This window comes from Branchiostoma belcheri, unplaced genomic scaffold, assembly GCF_001625305.1.
Source record: "Branchiostoma belcheri isolate BF01 breed outbred unplaced genomic scaffold, Haploidv18h27 scaffold45, whole genome shotgun sequence".
Classification (NCBI taxonomy): Eukaryota; Metazoa; Chordata; class Leptocardii; order Amphioxiformes; family Branchiostomatidae; genus Branchiostoma; species Branchiostoma belcheri.
The window spans coordinates 2,122,316-2,135,126 of NW_017804076.1; the positions used below are offsets into that span (position 1 = coordinate 2,122,316).

A 12,811-nucleotide genomic window follows, 5' to 3' on the forward strand; every position below is an offset into this window, starting at 1 on the left:
TTGACTTCAGATACAATTTAGGTTTTGTTAGGTTTAGGTATCCAGAAAATGAAAATATCTTACATCTACAAATAAATGTATGAATGCACATTGCTTGACAAAGATTGGGGTCAAAAATTTGGATAAGTCAAACTTTTGTGTTAAAATTGCAGTTCCAACTTGCTTCATAATGACTTCTACCAACACAGATGAACTTTCAAGATAAACTTAATGTACGGTTGCAGAATGTCAGTTTGAAAATGTCCCTCTGGGCATATACAGCAAACGACGTCTAGCATGGAAATGAACTCGAGCCTTATAGATTTATATCTCAACGCTGAGCCTTGTCTGGCTAAGACTCACGGCACCCAGAAATGTGTTTCTCTTATCTTAATTTCGTAAACACTTCCTTAAGTGGTTATTACAGTCAAAGCCAGATGTCTTGCAGGTTCTTTATGAGAATGAAGTAGGAGATGAAATTGTCACCTTTCTCTGCGCCAGACGGTGCGACGTACATGAAGCTCAGCTCATGTTTCTGCTTATCTTCAGCCAACAGACCCCTGTACAGTAGAAATGCAGAGGAAGTTTTCATGATTCCATACCCACGGGGCAGAACTTGTACATGACTTTAGGTCTTTGACTGTATTAGGCCATGTTGCTTTGATTATATGGATGACATCCATGCGTGTGAGAACTTTCGTCTGTTTCCAAAAAAAAGAAAAGTTTTTGTCCATTCTGTAAATCATACAAAGCATCCACAACGAAGCAAATATATGCCATGATTACCAAAAATATTGGAAAACGATACTTATGACGTAGAATTCCAAAATCAGTTCCAAAGGGAAAGAAGAAAATGTGAAGAAATGAAAATGAACAGTCTATTATTCCCCATATTATACTCCGTGTGTTTAGTCATTTATTCAACCTTCATGACCACCTAGATTTCATGACTAAGGCAACTTTTTTGCCAAAGTTTTTAATTTCCATGCTCACATCAGTTTTAGAGTTCCCAGAGGATGTCATCCATATAATCAAATCAACAGGCCGGTGCAACTTCACCATAATAAGTCTACTACAACAGAATTTAATTTGGTGAAATATGATACAGTACAGCAAAGTCTTTAATGAAATAACAAATCTTACAGCAATGTGGCAATATCACAGTGGAAGACTTAGTGCTTCACAACCACCACATTTTCAGCACCAAGGAGAAGCCTGCACTTAATTTTGCATTATTTTACATTGTACGTTATTCAAGAGATCTTACAGCAATGTGGCAGTTTTTCTACAATAGAACACATTATTATCACAGCGGAAGATTTGATGCTTCATAACTATCACATTTTCAGCACCAAGGAGATGCCCTGCACAAGTACAATGTATAATAACAAAAAACCCTTGTCATTAAAATTTGACTTTGTCCAAACCTGTTTACTTGAAATATGTTTATTGTTTATTTACCAAATACAATGGAGACAAAGCAGGTGATATAATGTAAATCACTTAATGTTTGCGGTCGCAAAACTTTGTGGTCTGAGAAAAATGGACATGTTCACAGAAGTTACATTCGCGGTGGTGGCAGGTGTAGCAAAAGAAACTTCAAAGTCAGTGAATTATTTGTTCACAGTAATGATACCAGTATGTTCCTGTTACAGAAGTGACCGCAAAAAACGCAAATATGAAAGTAAGGCGAAAAAAATCGTGATTTACAGTAGATCATCTTTACCGGTTGTCTTCCTATAACTTGTCACAAATGCACCGATCGTTCGGTGTCCCCCGCACGTATCACGTTGGGAAGGACACTTGATGGGGTCAGAGGATCCCTGCCCTTGGATTGGTGGCGTTATTAGTCCTAATGTGTACGCCATCCATCAGTGTCGAGTCCCCCCTACGGGCATGCCCTCCTCCGCAGGATTGGACAACTCTACATGACCTGACAGATACCTGACTGGAATACTATCCCAGGGCTCAAAATACCCACATGCAACTTGCAATTTAGATGTAATTTTCAAGATTTAAATTCAGTTATTAGTCCTCCCAGCAATCATTAGCATGGTTGCATATGGCGGCACCCCTCTGTTTCTAAAGCCCTTGGGCCACACAGTTGTGCAATCACTACATGTATAGCAGGGGGCTAGTCCACTGGTAATGGTGTGTCATCCTATCATCAAAACGTGGTGTTGGAGGTTTTCTTACGTATATCTACAGAAGACTGGAGGCTGAATTGTCTTCAGTTTTGCATGTAAATTACGTGAAAATTTTCTGCCAACATGCAATTTGGCATGTAAATAAAAGAAAAGTATTTTGAGCCCTGCTATGCTAGCCACAAACCAAAGAAGACCCACACTGGGCTAGCTCCAGAGTCAATGGATTAGGGCCGTCACTGCTTATAAAGATAAAACTTTCACAAAGGTTGCAAGAGGGGACAAGCTGGAACATCGCCAGATGTCGCCAACTTTTGATATTTTGCATAGGGTCAAGTTGCAATTGGAAGGTTGTCAAAGTATGACACAATATTGCTAGAGGTAGTTTCCTTAAGTTCAAGAAGACTATAAGTATAATATATACACCACTCATGTGTCACATTGATTGTTGCTGCAGTAGAATTTTGTAAATTTTCACAATACAATTTTCTATAATGATATTCTACTGCAAATATACCCATCAATATAAATAAGTGGGAATGATTTCTAGATAGATATGTCATGATGTTTACCCTACTGTGAAAATGCTGGTACTATATTTGTACACATATGGGAGCAAAAACAGGCGGATAGCAAAAACCCTAAATAGATTTGCATGAAAAACTCATTAATCTTTGTTCTACGTGATTGCTTTCTGAGCAGAGAATATACCTGTTGGCAATTTTAACAATCAACACTGCAATGATTGTTATGCATACAGAATTGATACATACATGAACAGTCTAGTAACTGCTTTTCTTATAAGGGCTTGAAACATTTCATCTCAATATATGTGATTCATAACAATGAACCTGTATTCGCTAAGGTTGTCAAATTACAAGTACATCTTTTTTCTGAAATGTCACATTTTTTCCTGCAAGTTGCAGGTTACAAGTAGGTACATGTACGTCAAGCTCTGTACTTATAAGTTTATTAAATGTGCTTACAGATGCATCAGTATTGTGCACATCTTTCTTCTAAAATCTCACTGTCAATCTTTCTTGCACGTCCAGCTCTTTACTTCTATTAAGTTTCATGTTTCTCCTTGAACAAGTTGAAGTCCAGGGCTTTAATTTGCAGCGGCCGCGCCATCTCCCTGATACAGCTATGTGCTTATAGATGCATCAGTATCCCCACGCCTCCAATAACAGTTTGGCATTCTGACACACATTTGATAGCTGGCGGGCACGTGAGCCCCACGCTACCGGAATACAACATCAACCGCTTTGAGCATCTTCAGCCAAGTTTGCAATCAATAGTCCAACTGACAAGCTTAAACTTTCCCAGGAACTCTCCAACAATGGCTTTGCTGCAGAACTATGATTACTTGGAAGTTTCTACAATGATGATGTCCATTATTCTGTAAGCTGCATATAGCATACTGATTTTCTTCCGTGTCCAACATTCAAAGTTAGATTCCTGTAACCACGTAATATTTACAATGGCGCATGACCAACAGAAATCATGTACATCCTGTTTTTTTTCACGGTATTTTTATGTTCAAGGTTTCTGCAGTCACTTCTATCCCTAACACTTAACAAATACTTTACCGACTTTCTTTTTTCTGTACAATGTGAATATACAATTCTGTGAACACCTTTTGCTGCTGTGAACATAAAGTGAATTACAGTACATTGTACATACTGTATGCTGAAATATATGTTCGAACACATATACACAGTGGCTTTGTTGGCTATTTGAAATTCGTGTTGTTAACAGTGTCTTATATGACTAGGCTATATATGCAGTATGAAATAATGTTAGTATTTAATACCATAAAACAGAAGCCCTCCATAGTATATAAAACAGATGCCTGGATGCCCTCCACATCTGCTAAGCAAAAAAGATTGTTACAAATGTACAGAGCCAGTCAGCTACAGGTATTAACAAATGTCAATTTGGTTTGCATAAAGTATAACATAATGTCTATGTTTTCAGTTACCTACATGTCCTGGCAACTTGCGTGTAAGTTAAAACTGATAGTACGATTGACAATGGTTGATTAGCATTCCATCTAAAGGCTTATCCCACACAACCCATGATGGATATTTATCTGCTAAAAGCACTAAAATGAAGAGGCTTTAACTGTTTTCAATGATACGTGTTTTGAGTATCTCAATCCTGAGTTATTCTTCAAAACATAAAATTCCCATTGAGCTGATTAATCGTCACTTTAAAATGTTTACACAAGCTAATGGAGTCAATAAAGTATCCAAGTATCTAACAGAGATTACCGGTATGCACTTTTCATACTATCCCTCCACACCGTTTCTTCCATTTACTTTACTTTCACACATAGATGGCCCATTTAATGACCAGCAGGGGAAATAATGCATCTACTTTACGAGCACTGTGGGAAATAATAGGAGATACGTCAGAATTTTCTTTACCTGCCCAAGACACCTGTTGTACTTATAATTCAGCGTTAATAGGAGAAAGGAACACCTTCTTCCGACAGCCAAATCTTATGGGTCTTTAGTACTAAAAGTCTTGGACGATTTCCGTAGAAAAAAATTTATAGACACGCTCCTATAAAGCCAGTACTGGTATATCGATCTTATGCTTTTTGCCTCAAACATGTATATTTCTAAAACAAAATAGAAGTTATTGAACATGAAAAATATTGGTGTCTGGAATCAAGCTTTCTATAGTTTTTGGTGTACAATTTATTTGAGGAAATTTTCAAAACTTTGATAAAAAAAAAACAACTAGTCTTTAGTGGCCGTGGGTTAAGTCGAAGGTTTATAGTACTTTATACTGAGGTTGACCTCATAATTTGGAAGCAGCGTCCCTGAGCACTAGACCATGGAATTATTACACAATAACATGAAAGTTATAGCAGTCAAACAGTGTGACATCATGTCTAGACGTTGGACCTACATGTGCACATGTCATTCTTGTTTTGCGCCATCTATGCATATTTATGACTTCAGATCAATATGTACCATATAAAATAAGACAGTCCATTTCCACAGATAGAACATCAGACTTCAAAAATAATGAAATTTTCTCATATTACTGGTCCACTTCAAAGTTTGAGGAAAAATTGTACATACCTGGCTAGTCGCCGGGCTCAAAAGTCAAACCTCTTGTGCACTGATATGTAACAATATTGCATATGGGAAAAATGCTGCATAAACTATCCATAGGTTTGGGAAATCTAACCCTATAAGGTAAAGCCAAATGTTAAGTATTTCATTTTCAGCGATAATGTTTTCCTACAAAAATATAGAAAACTATCCACTTCATGACAAAAAAACATAAAATAAGTTGGTTTCCTTTACATTCAGTTCTTTCCATGGCTTCTAAAATAACCCTTAAAAAACTCTGCCATGAATATTGGATAAATGAATGTCTAATCTGCCTATATACAGTCTGGAACAATAAGTCACAAATTATTGATCTTTGTAATTGCATATGAACCTACCAATCTTGCAACGATTAAGTTGTCACTAGAGCAGTATATATTCCTGGCACTCAGAAAACTTGTAAATTGTATGGAATAGACTGCCATACTGGCCAAACAAAATTGAAGGGGAAATTAACAGCAAAACTGCTTAGAAATGGAACATGCTAAATTTCTCATACTTTCAATGGAAGTGTTGGCGCTAAATTTGTCACTACTGTACATGTAATTCACTTCAGGTTCATTGTGGCAAAATTTCACGGTCTGAAAATGTTCATGGAACTTTATGTTCACAGTGGCAGCAGGTGCAGGATAAAGAAAGTTGGTAATTGATTTGTTGGCAGGAATGATAACTTTGCAGTACAGAAGTGACCGTGAAAGCTGTGAACATTATAAAAGTATGGTGAAAAAAATCAGGAATTACACTTACAGTATTTTTTTCTCAGAATATATAAACATGAATATTATTATAGGAGTTGAATGCATTAGAGAGGGTGGTACAGACAGCAAATATACAAGTGCTTTATTAATTACAAGGTAACTTTTATCAGATCACCCCTCTTTAAAATGGAACAGTCTACATGTATAATGATGGTGTCATGTACTTGTCATCTAGATGCCTTTTTTCAATACAAATCCTCCAAGTCCTATGACAATTGTTTGCTTGTGGTCTCTATAATACAACGATGCATATAAAGGACTTGCTTAACACATGCAAAAGATGCATATGTCAATGTGCCAAATAGTTAATCATTATCATTCCAACTGAAAAAAATTCTTTAAAACTATATTCTGCAAGTAAATATTTCACCTTGAGGATTCAATACCTTATCAGGACATTCACATGGTGCAGTAGGACATGATTGATTTTTGAAAATCGATACTTCCTCCAGGATTCCCTTGAAATTGTCTGTTCACCCCGGATTAACCCTGATGTGGGTCAATGCTGTCAGCTATTCTAACTTTGATCCCCTGAACCTACACAGTCCTGTTCTAGTATGATCAAGCACATGGGTGCCAGTGTCAGTGAAGTATCAAAGATATCCTGAATGCCGAAAGCATCGGACAGGCCTAGGGGTCTGTGTTGTTTTATTCATTGGTCACCAAGTAACAAGACCCAAAGGCCCTTCAAGGTATGAGTCCTAACGCAGCTACTCCAAGGTTACAGGCTAGGTTACATGAATTAGACTGTAGCAGCATCTCTTCTCCTAATACATCAGAAAGATCATGATTGAGACAAGCTGGACTCATTGAGAGTGAGAAACTGAGGCAAATAATGGGGTTGAAAGTTGTCATCAGTGGTCCTTTGGTTGTTGTTTTTAATTTACCCAAGTTTTCTGATTTTGTCTGGACTGCTTTAAATTTTTTTCTGCCACACGCCACAAATTTCTGTAAATTGACGGACAATAGGCGCTGGCTAGAGCCTTGATACAGACTGAGACTGCTGGGGTCACACAGAGGGCAACCTGAAACCTGAGGCAGTTGGTAACCTGGATTCTGAATGACTGACATGGATGAATGTTGCCTACTACCCTGGAGCCATACAACAACAATGCAGCTGATAATGGAAAATCATTCACTGATAGGCAGACCCCATTTCTTGCCATCAAAATACATGTTGTTCTAGTAACTTGCTACCTGTCTGTGTCTGTAAAAAAATCTGGAACTAGAAGAGAACATTTGCAAATGTATAATGTTTATCTTCACATGGTGTAGCCTAACAAACTGCTGATCTGTTTACATTGATGAAGGTTAGACAATAGGTAAACAATATTCAAAGAAAAATCAAACTCTAAGTTACTACTGGATAATATCTAGTATGTTATTTATCCAGTACTAGTAGTAGAGTTTGATTTTTCTTTGAATACTGCTCTGTTTATCTTTACTCAAACAGATTCATGTGTAAGGTGACACTAATCCAACTGTGTCTTGCAACATGCAACATTATGTAACCCATCACCATGGGGTGTCTGCTACAGCACCAGTTACCATAGTGACAGTTGTCTGAACCAGATCATTGACCTTGTGTGTTTGGAACTGAAGAAGAAGAAACAATGCAAAAAACAATATGTTTTCCAGGGTTGGACAAGTCCCATTGCCCACTTGCCCAGGGCAAGTAAAAGTACTGTTCGGGCAAGTAAATATCCCCCTGTACTTGCCCGATTGGACAAGTAAATTTTAGGATGCAAAGTATAGCCGTCTCCAAAGGAACTCCTCCAGCAAAGCGCAACGCAAGTTTGACGTGTCAAAGCTACGGTCCCCTGAAGTAGTAACCCACTTTCAGCTGGAACTCCATAACCGCTTTGCTGCCCTACCATCCGACCCAGATGCAGCCAGCCCGGAGAAACTCTGGTCAGACATAAAGGAAAACATCGCTGCTGCCGCAACTAGGGTGCTAGGGCACAAACGCAAGAGGAAGAAGAAGGACTTCCTTTCAGAGGAAACTCTAAGCATCGTGGAGGCAACGAGGAAAGCCAGACTGGATGGAAACCTCTTGGAGTGCAGACGGCTCAACTCGGTACGCAACAAGCTACTCCGCAAGGACAAGCAGAACTGGCTTGACAACCTAGCAGAGGAGGCAGAGGCGGCTGCCCGTAGAGGTGACCAAGGCTCTGTTTACAGAACTCTAAGGACTCTATCGGGGAAAACATCTTCGTCTACTGCTGCCGTGAAAGCCATGGATGGTACCATCCCTGACACCCCAGAGCAACAGCTGGAGCGCTGGAGGGAGCACTTCCAGACGTTGCTCAACCGCCCAGCGCCTCCCCCTTCTCCTCTCCTGGATGCACTTGCTGCCACGGCCATTGAGGACGACTCTGTTCCCATGGGTCCCCCCACCTTGGAGGAAGTGGTCAAGGCAATAGGGAAGCTTAAACCCGGCAGGGCTGCAGGGGATGATGGCATCACCCCAGAGTTGCTGTTACATGGTGGCTACTCGCTTGCAGGACAGCTCCAACAGCTCTTTACTATCATCTGGAGGAGCGACACTGTTCCAGCGGACTGGCTCCTGGGAGTCATCCTTCCATTTTGGAAGAAGGGCCCGAAAGATGTATGCAGCAACTATAGAGGGATCACCCTGCTCAGCGTGCCCGGGAAGGTGTTTGCTAACATCCTGCTCGCAAGGCTGCGACCTCTTCTCCTCCGCAAGCAAAGACAGGAGCAAAGCGGTTTCACCCCTGGCCGCTCCACGGTGGACAGGATTCTCACTCTCCGCCTACTTGCCGAGAAAAGACGGGAATTCAGGAAACCGCTGTATGCAGCCTATGTCGACCTGAAACAGGCCTTCGACTCGGTGGACAGGAATGCTCTCTGGCTTCTACTCAAGGCCCTAGGTGTCCCTGCCAAGCTGGTTCACCTGCTCTCTCTACTGTACTCTAACACGTCCTCCCGTGTGAAAGTAAACGGTCTACTCTCTGACAGCTTCGTTATCAAAAGCGGCGTCCGACAGGGCTGTGTGTTAGCCCCAACCATCTTTAACGTTGCGATAGACCACGTCATGGGGAGAACTGTGGAGCAGTGCAACTGCGGTGTCAGCTTTGGTGATCTCACCGTCACAGACCTGGATTTTGCAGATGATGTGGCAATCCTGGTCGAGGTACTCGAAGTCCTCCAACTTGCCCTACAGGCCATGGACACGGAAACCCAACCACTTGGGTTGATGGTCAGTTGGGAAAAGACCAAGGTACAGTGCCTTAGTGACTTCGAGGCCCCCGCCCGGGTCCTGTGATCAACGCCCGCCAGGTTGAATCTGTAGAGCGGTTCTCGTACCTCGGCGGCACAATCACCTCGGACTGCAGGAGCGACGCCGATATCCCATCTCCGCATCGGCCGTGCCTCCGCTGCGATGGCTAGCCTGGACAACGTCTGGAGCAACCGGAAGCTCTCACTACAGACCAAACTTAGGCTCTACAACAGCTTGGTACTATCCATCCTTATGTACAACGCTGAGACGTGGACGTTAACAGCCACCCATGAACTCCGTGTTAACGCCTTCGACACCAGATGCCTTAGAAGACTGCTCGGCATCAGGTGGTTTGATGGAGTATCTAACGCCACCCTGCGTGACATCACCAAACAGCCTCCCCTGACCAGTAAGATACGGCTGGCCAGGCTCCGGCTCTTTGGCCATATTGCTCGGGCGGTGCCCCCCCTGGAGCCTGCTGCTCTACTGAGAGAGTCGGCCCCCACTACATGGTCCCGTCCTAGAGGCCGCCCACGACGAACCTGGTGCGATCAACTGAAGGATGATCTTCTGACTGTCTCCCTCAACCTCGACACTGCGTGGGAGGCAGCCCAGGACAGAACCACCTGGAGATCCATATGCCGAGGCGCTACGCTCCCCATGGAAGCATGCGGCCTTGAGTGAGTGAGTGAGTGAAAGTATAGCCCCTGCATTATTTCGATCAAGTTTCAAACAATTTTGATGAATAAAGCATCCAATAAATAAACTCTTCTACAATAAAATAATTTCCTTTCTGCTAGTAAAATGAATAGAAATGCGTCATATTTTGGGCAAGTGAAAAGTTGGTTCGGGCAAGTGAAAATGACCAGGTACTTGCCCGGTAGGGCAAGTGGATTTTTAAAAACTTGTCCAACCCCGTGTTTTCCTTAGATTAGAACTATGAAAGTAAACATAAAGAGACAGCTTAGTTGTGATTGGCTGACCTGTGTTCAAACATCTCCTGTTCCTTGTGGTACTGAGAAGCCAGCTCATCTTGCTTCAACTTCTCATGTTCGACTTTCTGCTGGGCCATCCACACCTGAAATATTTGAGAGTCAGTTGGTTAAGATGGGTGGACATGTATATGAAATGCATTGGAAATAGGCTAAAGGTACCAAATTATCATTTCGTAGAATATTCCTTAATCAGTGACTCTTTTTGAAAGGTAGAAACACGTACAGGTCTCCAATTTTTTTGTGATGAAGGAATATTCTACTAACTGATACTTCTACGTGACTGATAAACCAAATCAACCGTACCAAATTATGTATGCAAGGCTTTCAAGAATTTCTTGATGTTTGAATGTCTGGTGTTGATATAATGAAACACAGCACATAAAGGACTAGCCTGGGTACCATCCGATTTGTAATGGCTCCCCCGAAAAAATTTTGGAGTAGCCGTTACAAATTGGATGGCACCTAGGGTAATAAAAAGACAAGTAATAGAAACATATTATTAGTACTATAATTTAGTACATTACAAAACTTTGTATCACTAATAAACTTTGTATCAAAATTCATAAAATATAACGTTATATGTTAACTGTTAACGTTACATACATTTTTGGCGAGGCCGACCTTCTAGTAAAAATTTATACGTAAGTACATGTGCATGTAACTAGTGCTACACTACAGCCTAGCCGTGGCGACTCTTGAATCGGGCTTACATTGCATTACCCTCAGCAAGAGTCGTGGAAAGATCCATTGGCAGAACTGCACATTTCCCGTTGGCTGCCCGATGCTCCGTTTTTGACCCGTTTTTTTGCTGTCCCGAGCTTCCCTACAATATAACTCCACAATTGGCTGGGTTGCCGATGTTTAGATCAGCCTAAATATTCCACAGCGCGACAGAAAAGTAGTGAAATAGCTAGTCGGCACATCCGGGCCGCCATCTTGGATATAGTCGGGAATGTCCGCTACCGCCGTCGGGAACGCTCGGTAGCGTCACGATTACCGAAGCCCGACCGAAAGCTCTCCGTTTATAACCGGAAAGGCTACCGAGCGTTCCCGACGGCGGTAGCGGACATTCCCGACTATATCCAAGATGGCGGCCCGGATGTGCCGACTAGCTATTTCACTACTTTTCTGTCGCGCTGTGGAATATTTAGGCTGATCTAAACATCGGCAACCCAGCCAATTGTGGAGTTATATTGTAGGGAAGCTCGGGACAGCAAAAAACCGGGTCAAAAACGGAGCATCGGGCAGCCAACGGGAAATGTGCAGTTCTGCCAATGGATCTTTCCACGACTCTTGCTGAGGGTAATGCAATGTAAGCCCGATTCAAGAGTCGCCACGGCTACACTACAGCCCTAGTCTAATCATGTCGAAGATTCTGTTACCTTTGTTAGTGGCATAATAAAACAATATTTAGATTTATGTATACATTTTGGGTACACAGATCCCTTTAAATCGTGAAGAACGTGCACAAAACGCACATATAACGTTGTTGTTGAAATAAAAAATATTTGATGTTTGGGGGGGGGGGCGAAACGACGCCTCTGCTTACCCGTTTGATGTTCGCCTTTGAGGCCGGGTGGAAGTCTTTCTTGCACATGAAATTAGCGAAGGACTTCCCCATCTTGTGATTTTGTTCTTTGGTGTCTTCTTAGAGGCAAAGAATAGCTGAAAATGTGTAGAGAATTGAAGTGCGTCTGTCCGAACTTCACTATTTGGCCGCCATCATGGATGGAATGCTACACTCTGCAAATGGGGGTGTTTATAGTGAAAAATTTTCCCCAACAATCCTGCGTCATACTGTGACCCACTATAACCATAAAACAATAACCATGTCAATTGAAGTGCGCAGTAACCTTTATTTCTGTGTATTGTCTTATTGTGTCAAAATTATTAGCCCCTAATATTGAGGACAGGCTGGACTGTGCCATTTCCTGGGGTCAGGGGTGTTTCCTGGTCAGTCAAAAGTAAACAAGGACGCAGAAATTTACAGCGGACGATTTTTCATCTCTCTCCAAACGTCCCATTGCGTATCAGCTTTGTTAGTTATATTCCATACGTCCACAAACTACCTTTATTAGCATGAATTATTTCTTTTGTAAGAAAGTTTTGCCAGGAAACATCACATGACCCATTGCGTCACGTGACCTTTCCATCAATCGCGACATCACTTTCACTCTCAAGTCGTCCAGCCCCCATACGGCCAGTGGCCCGGCCCCTTTCGCCACGTCTAACGGGAACGGACCGACTACGACACCCGCTCCTCCGTCCTGCCTGCCACGCCCAGCCTACTCGCACGGTCCCGGCTCTGTTTCCCCACCGATCCCTTGAAGGAAGGAAGCGGAACGAATCCACCACACGGAGGCTTGGGGAGAGACCGGCTCGCCAGGTAACGGTACCGTTATGTTCACTCAGTTGTGTCCCGTCATGTATGCTCCGGCCACGGAGATGGGGAGAAAATGCGATCACTGGCTCTATCACTTTCCTTGGGCGGAAGGGCAGCTATTTGACTAGGGCCCACAGACCCATTCGTCTTCCCTTAGTCTCTGGACCAGACGGTCCATTAGGG

At 42.2% G+C, this 12,811-nt stretch overlaps 2 protein-coding genes across 2 annotated transcripts in view; one reads left to right on the forward strand and one right to left on the reverse strand.

Moving 5' to 3' along the window:
* Nucleotides 1-11,990, reverse strand: part of LOC109478806 (corepressor interacting with RBPJ 1-like) — a 24,937-nt gene extending 12,947 nt beyond the window's left edge. Inside the window, exons 1-3 of the mRNA XM_019780608.1 lie at nt 11,795-11,990; nt 10,234-10,328; nt 426-539 (exon numbers count right to left, since the gene is read on the reverse strand). Coding sequence (XP_019636167.1) covers nt 426-539; nt 10,234-10,328; nt 11,795-11,866 — 281 coding nt within the window. The 5' untranslated portion in view covers nt 11,867-11,990. The remainder of the gene's footprint in view (nt 1-425; nt 540-10,233; nt 10,329-11,794) is intronic.
* Nucleotides 11,991-12,549: 559 nt separating this feature from the next.
* The window catches only part of LOC109478782 (secernin-2-like), a 34,047-nt gene continuing 33,785 nt past the window's right edge, over nt 12,550-12,811 (forward strand). The window contains exon 1 of the mRNA XM_019780553.1: nt 12,550-12,631. The gene's annotated coding sequence lies outside the window, so the exon portion shown is untranslated. The remainder of the gene's footprint in view (nt 12,632-12,811) is intronic.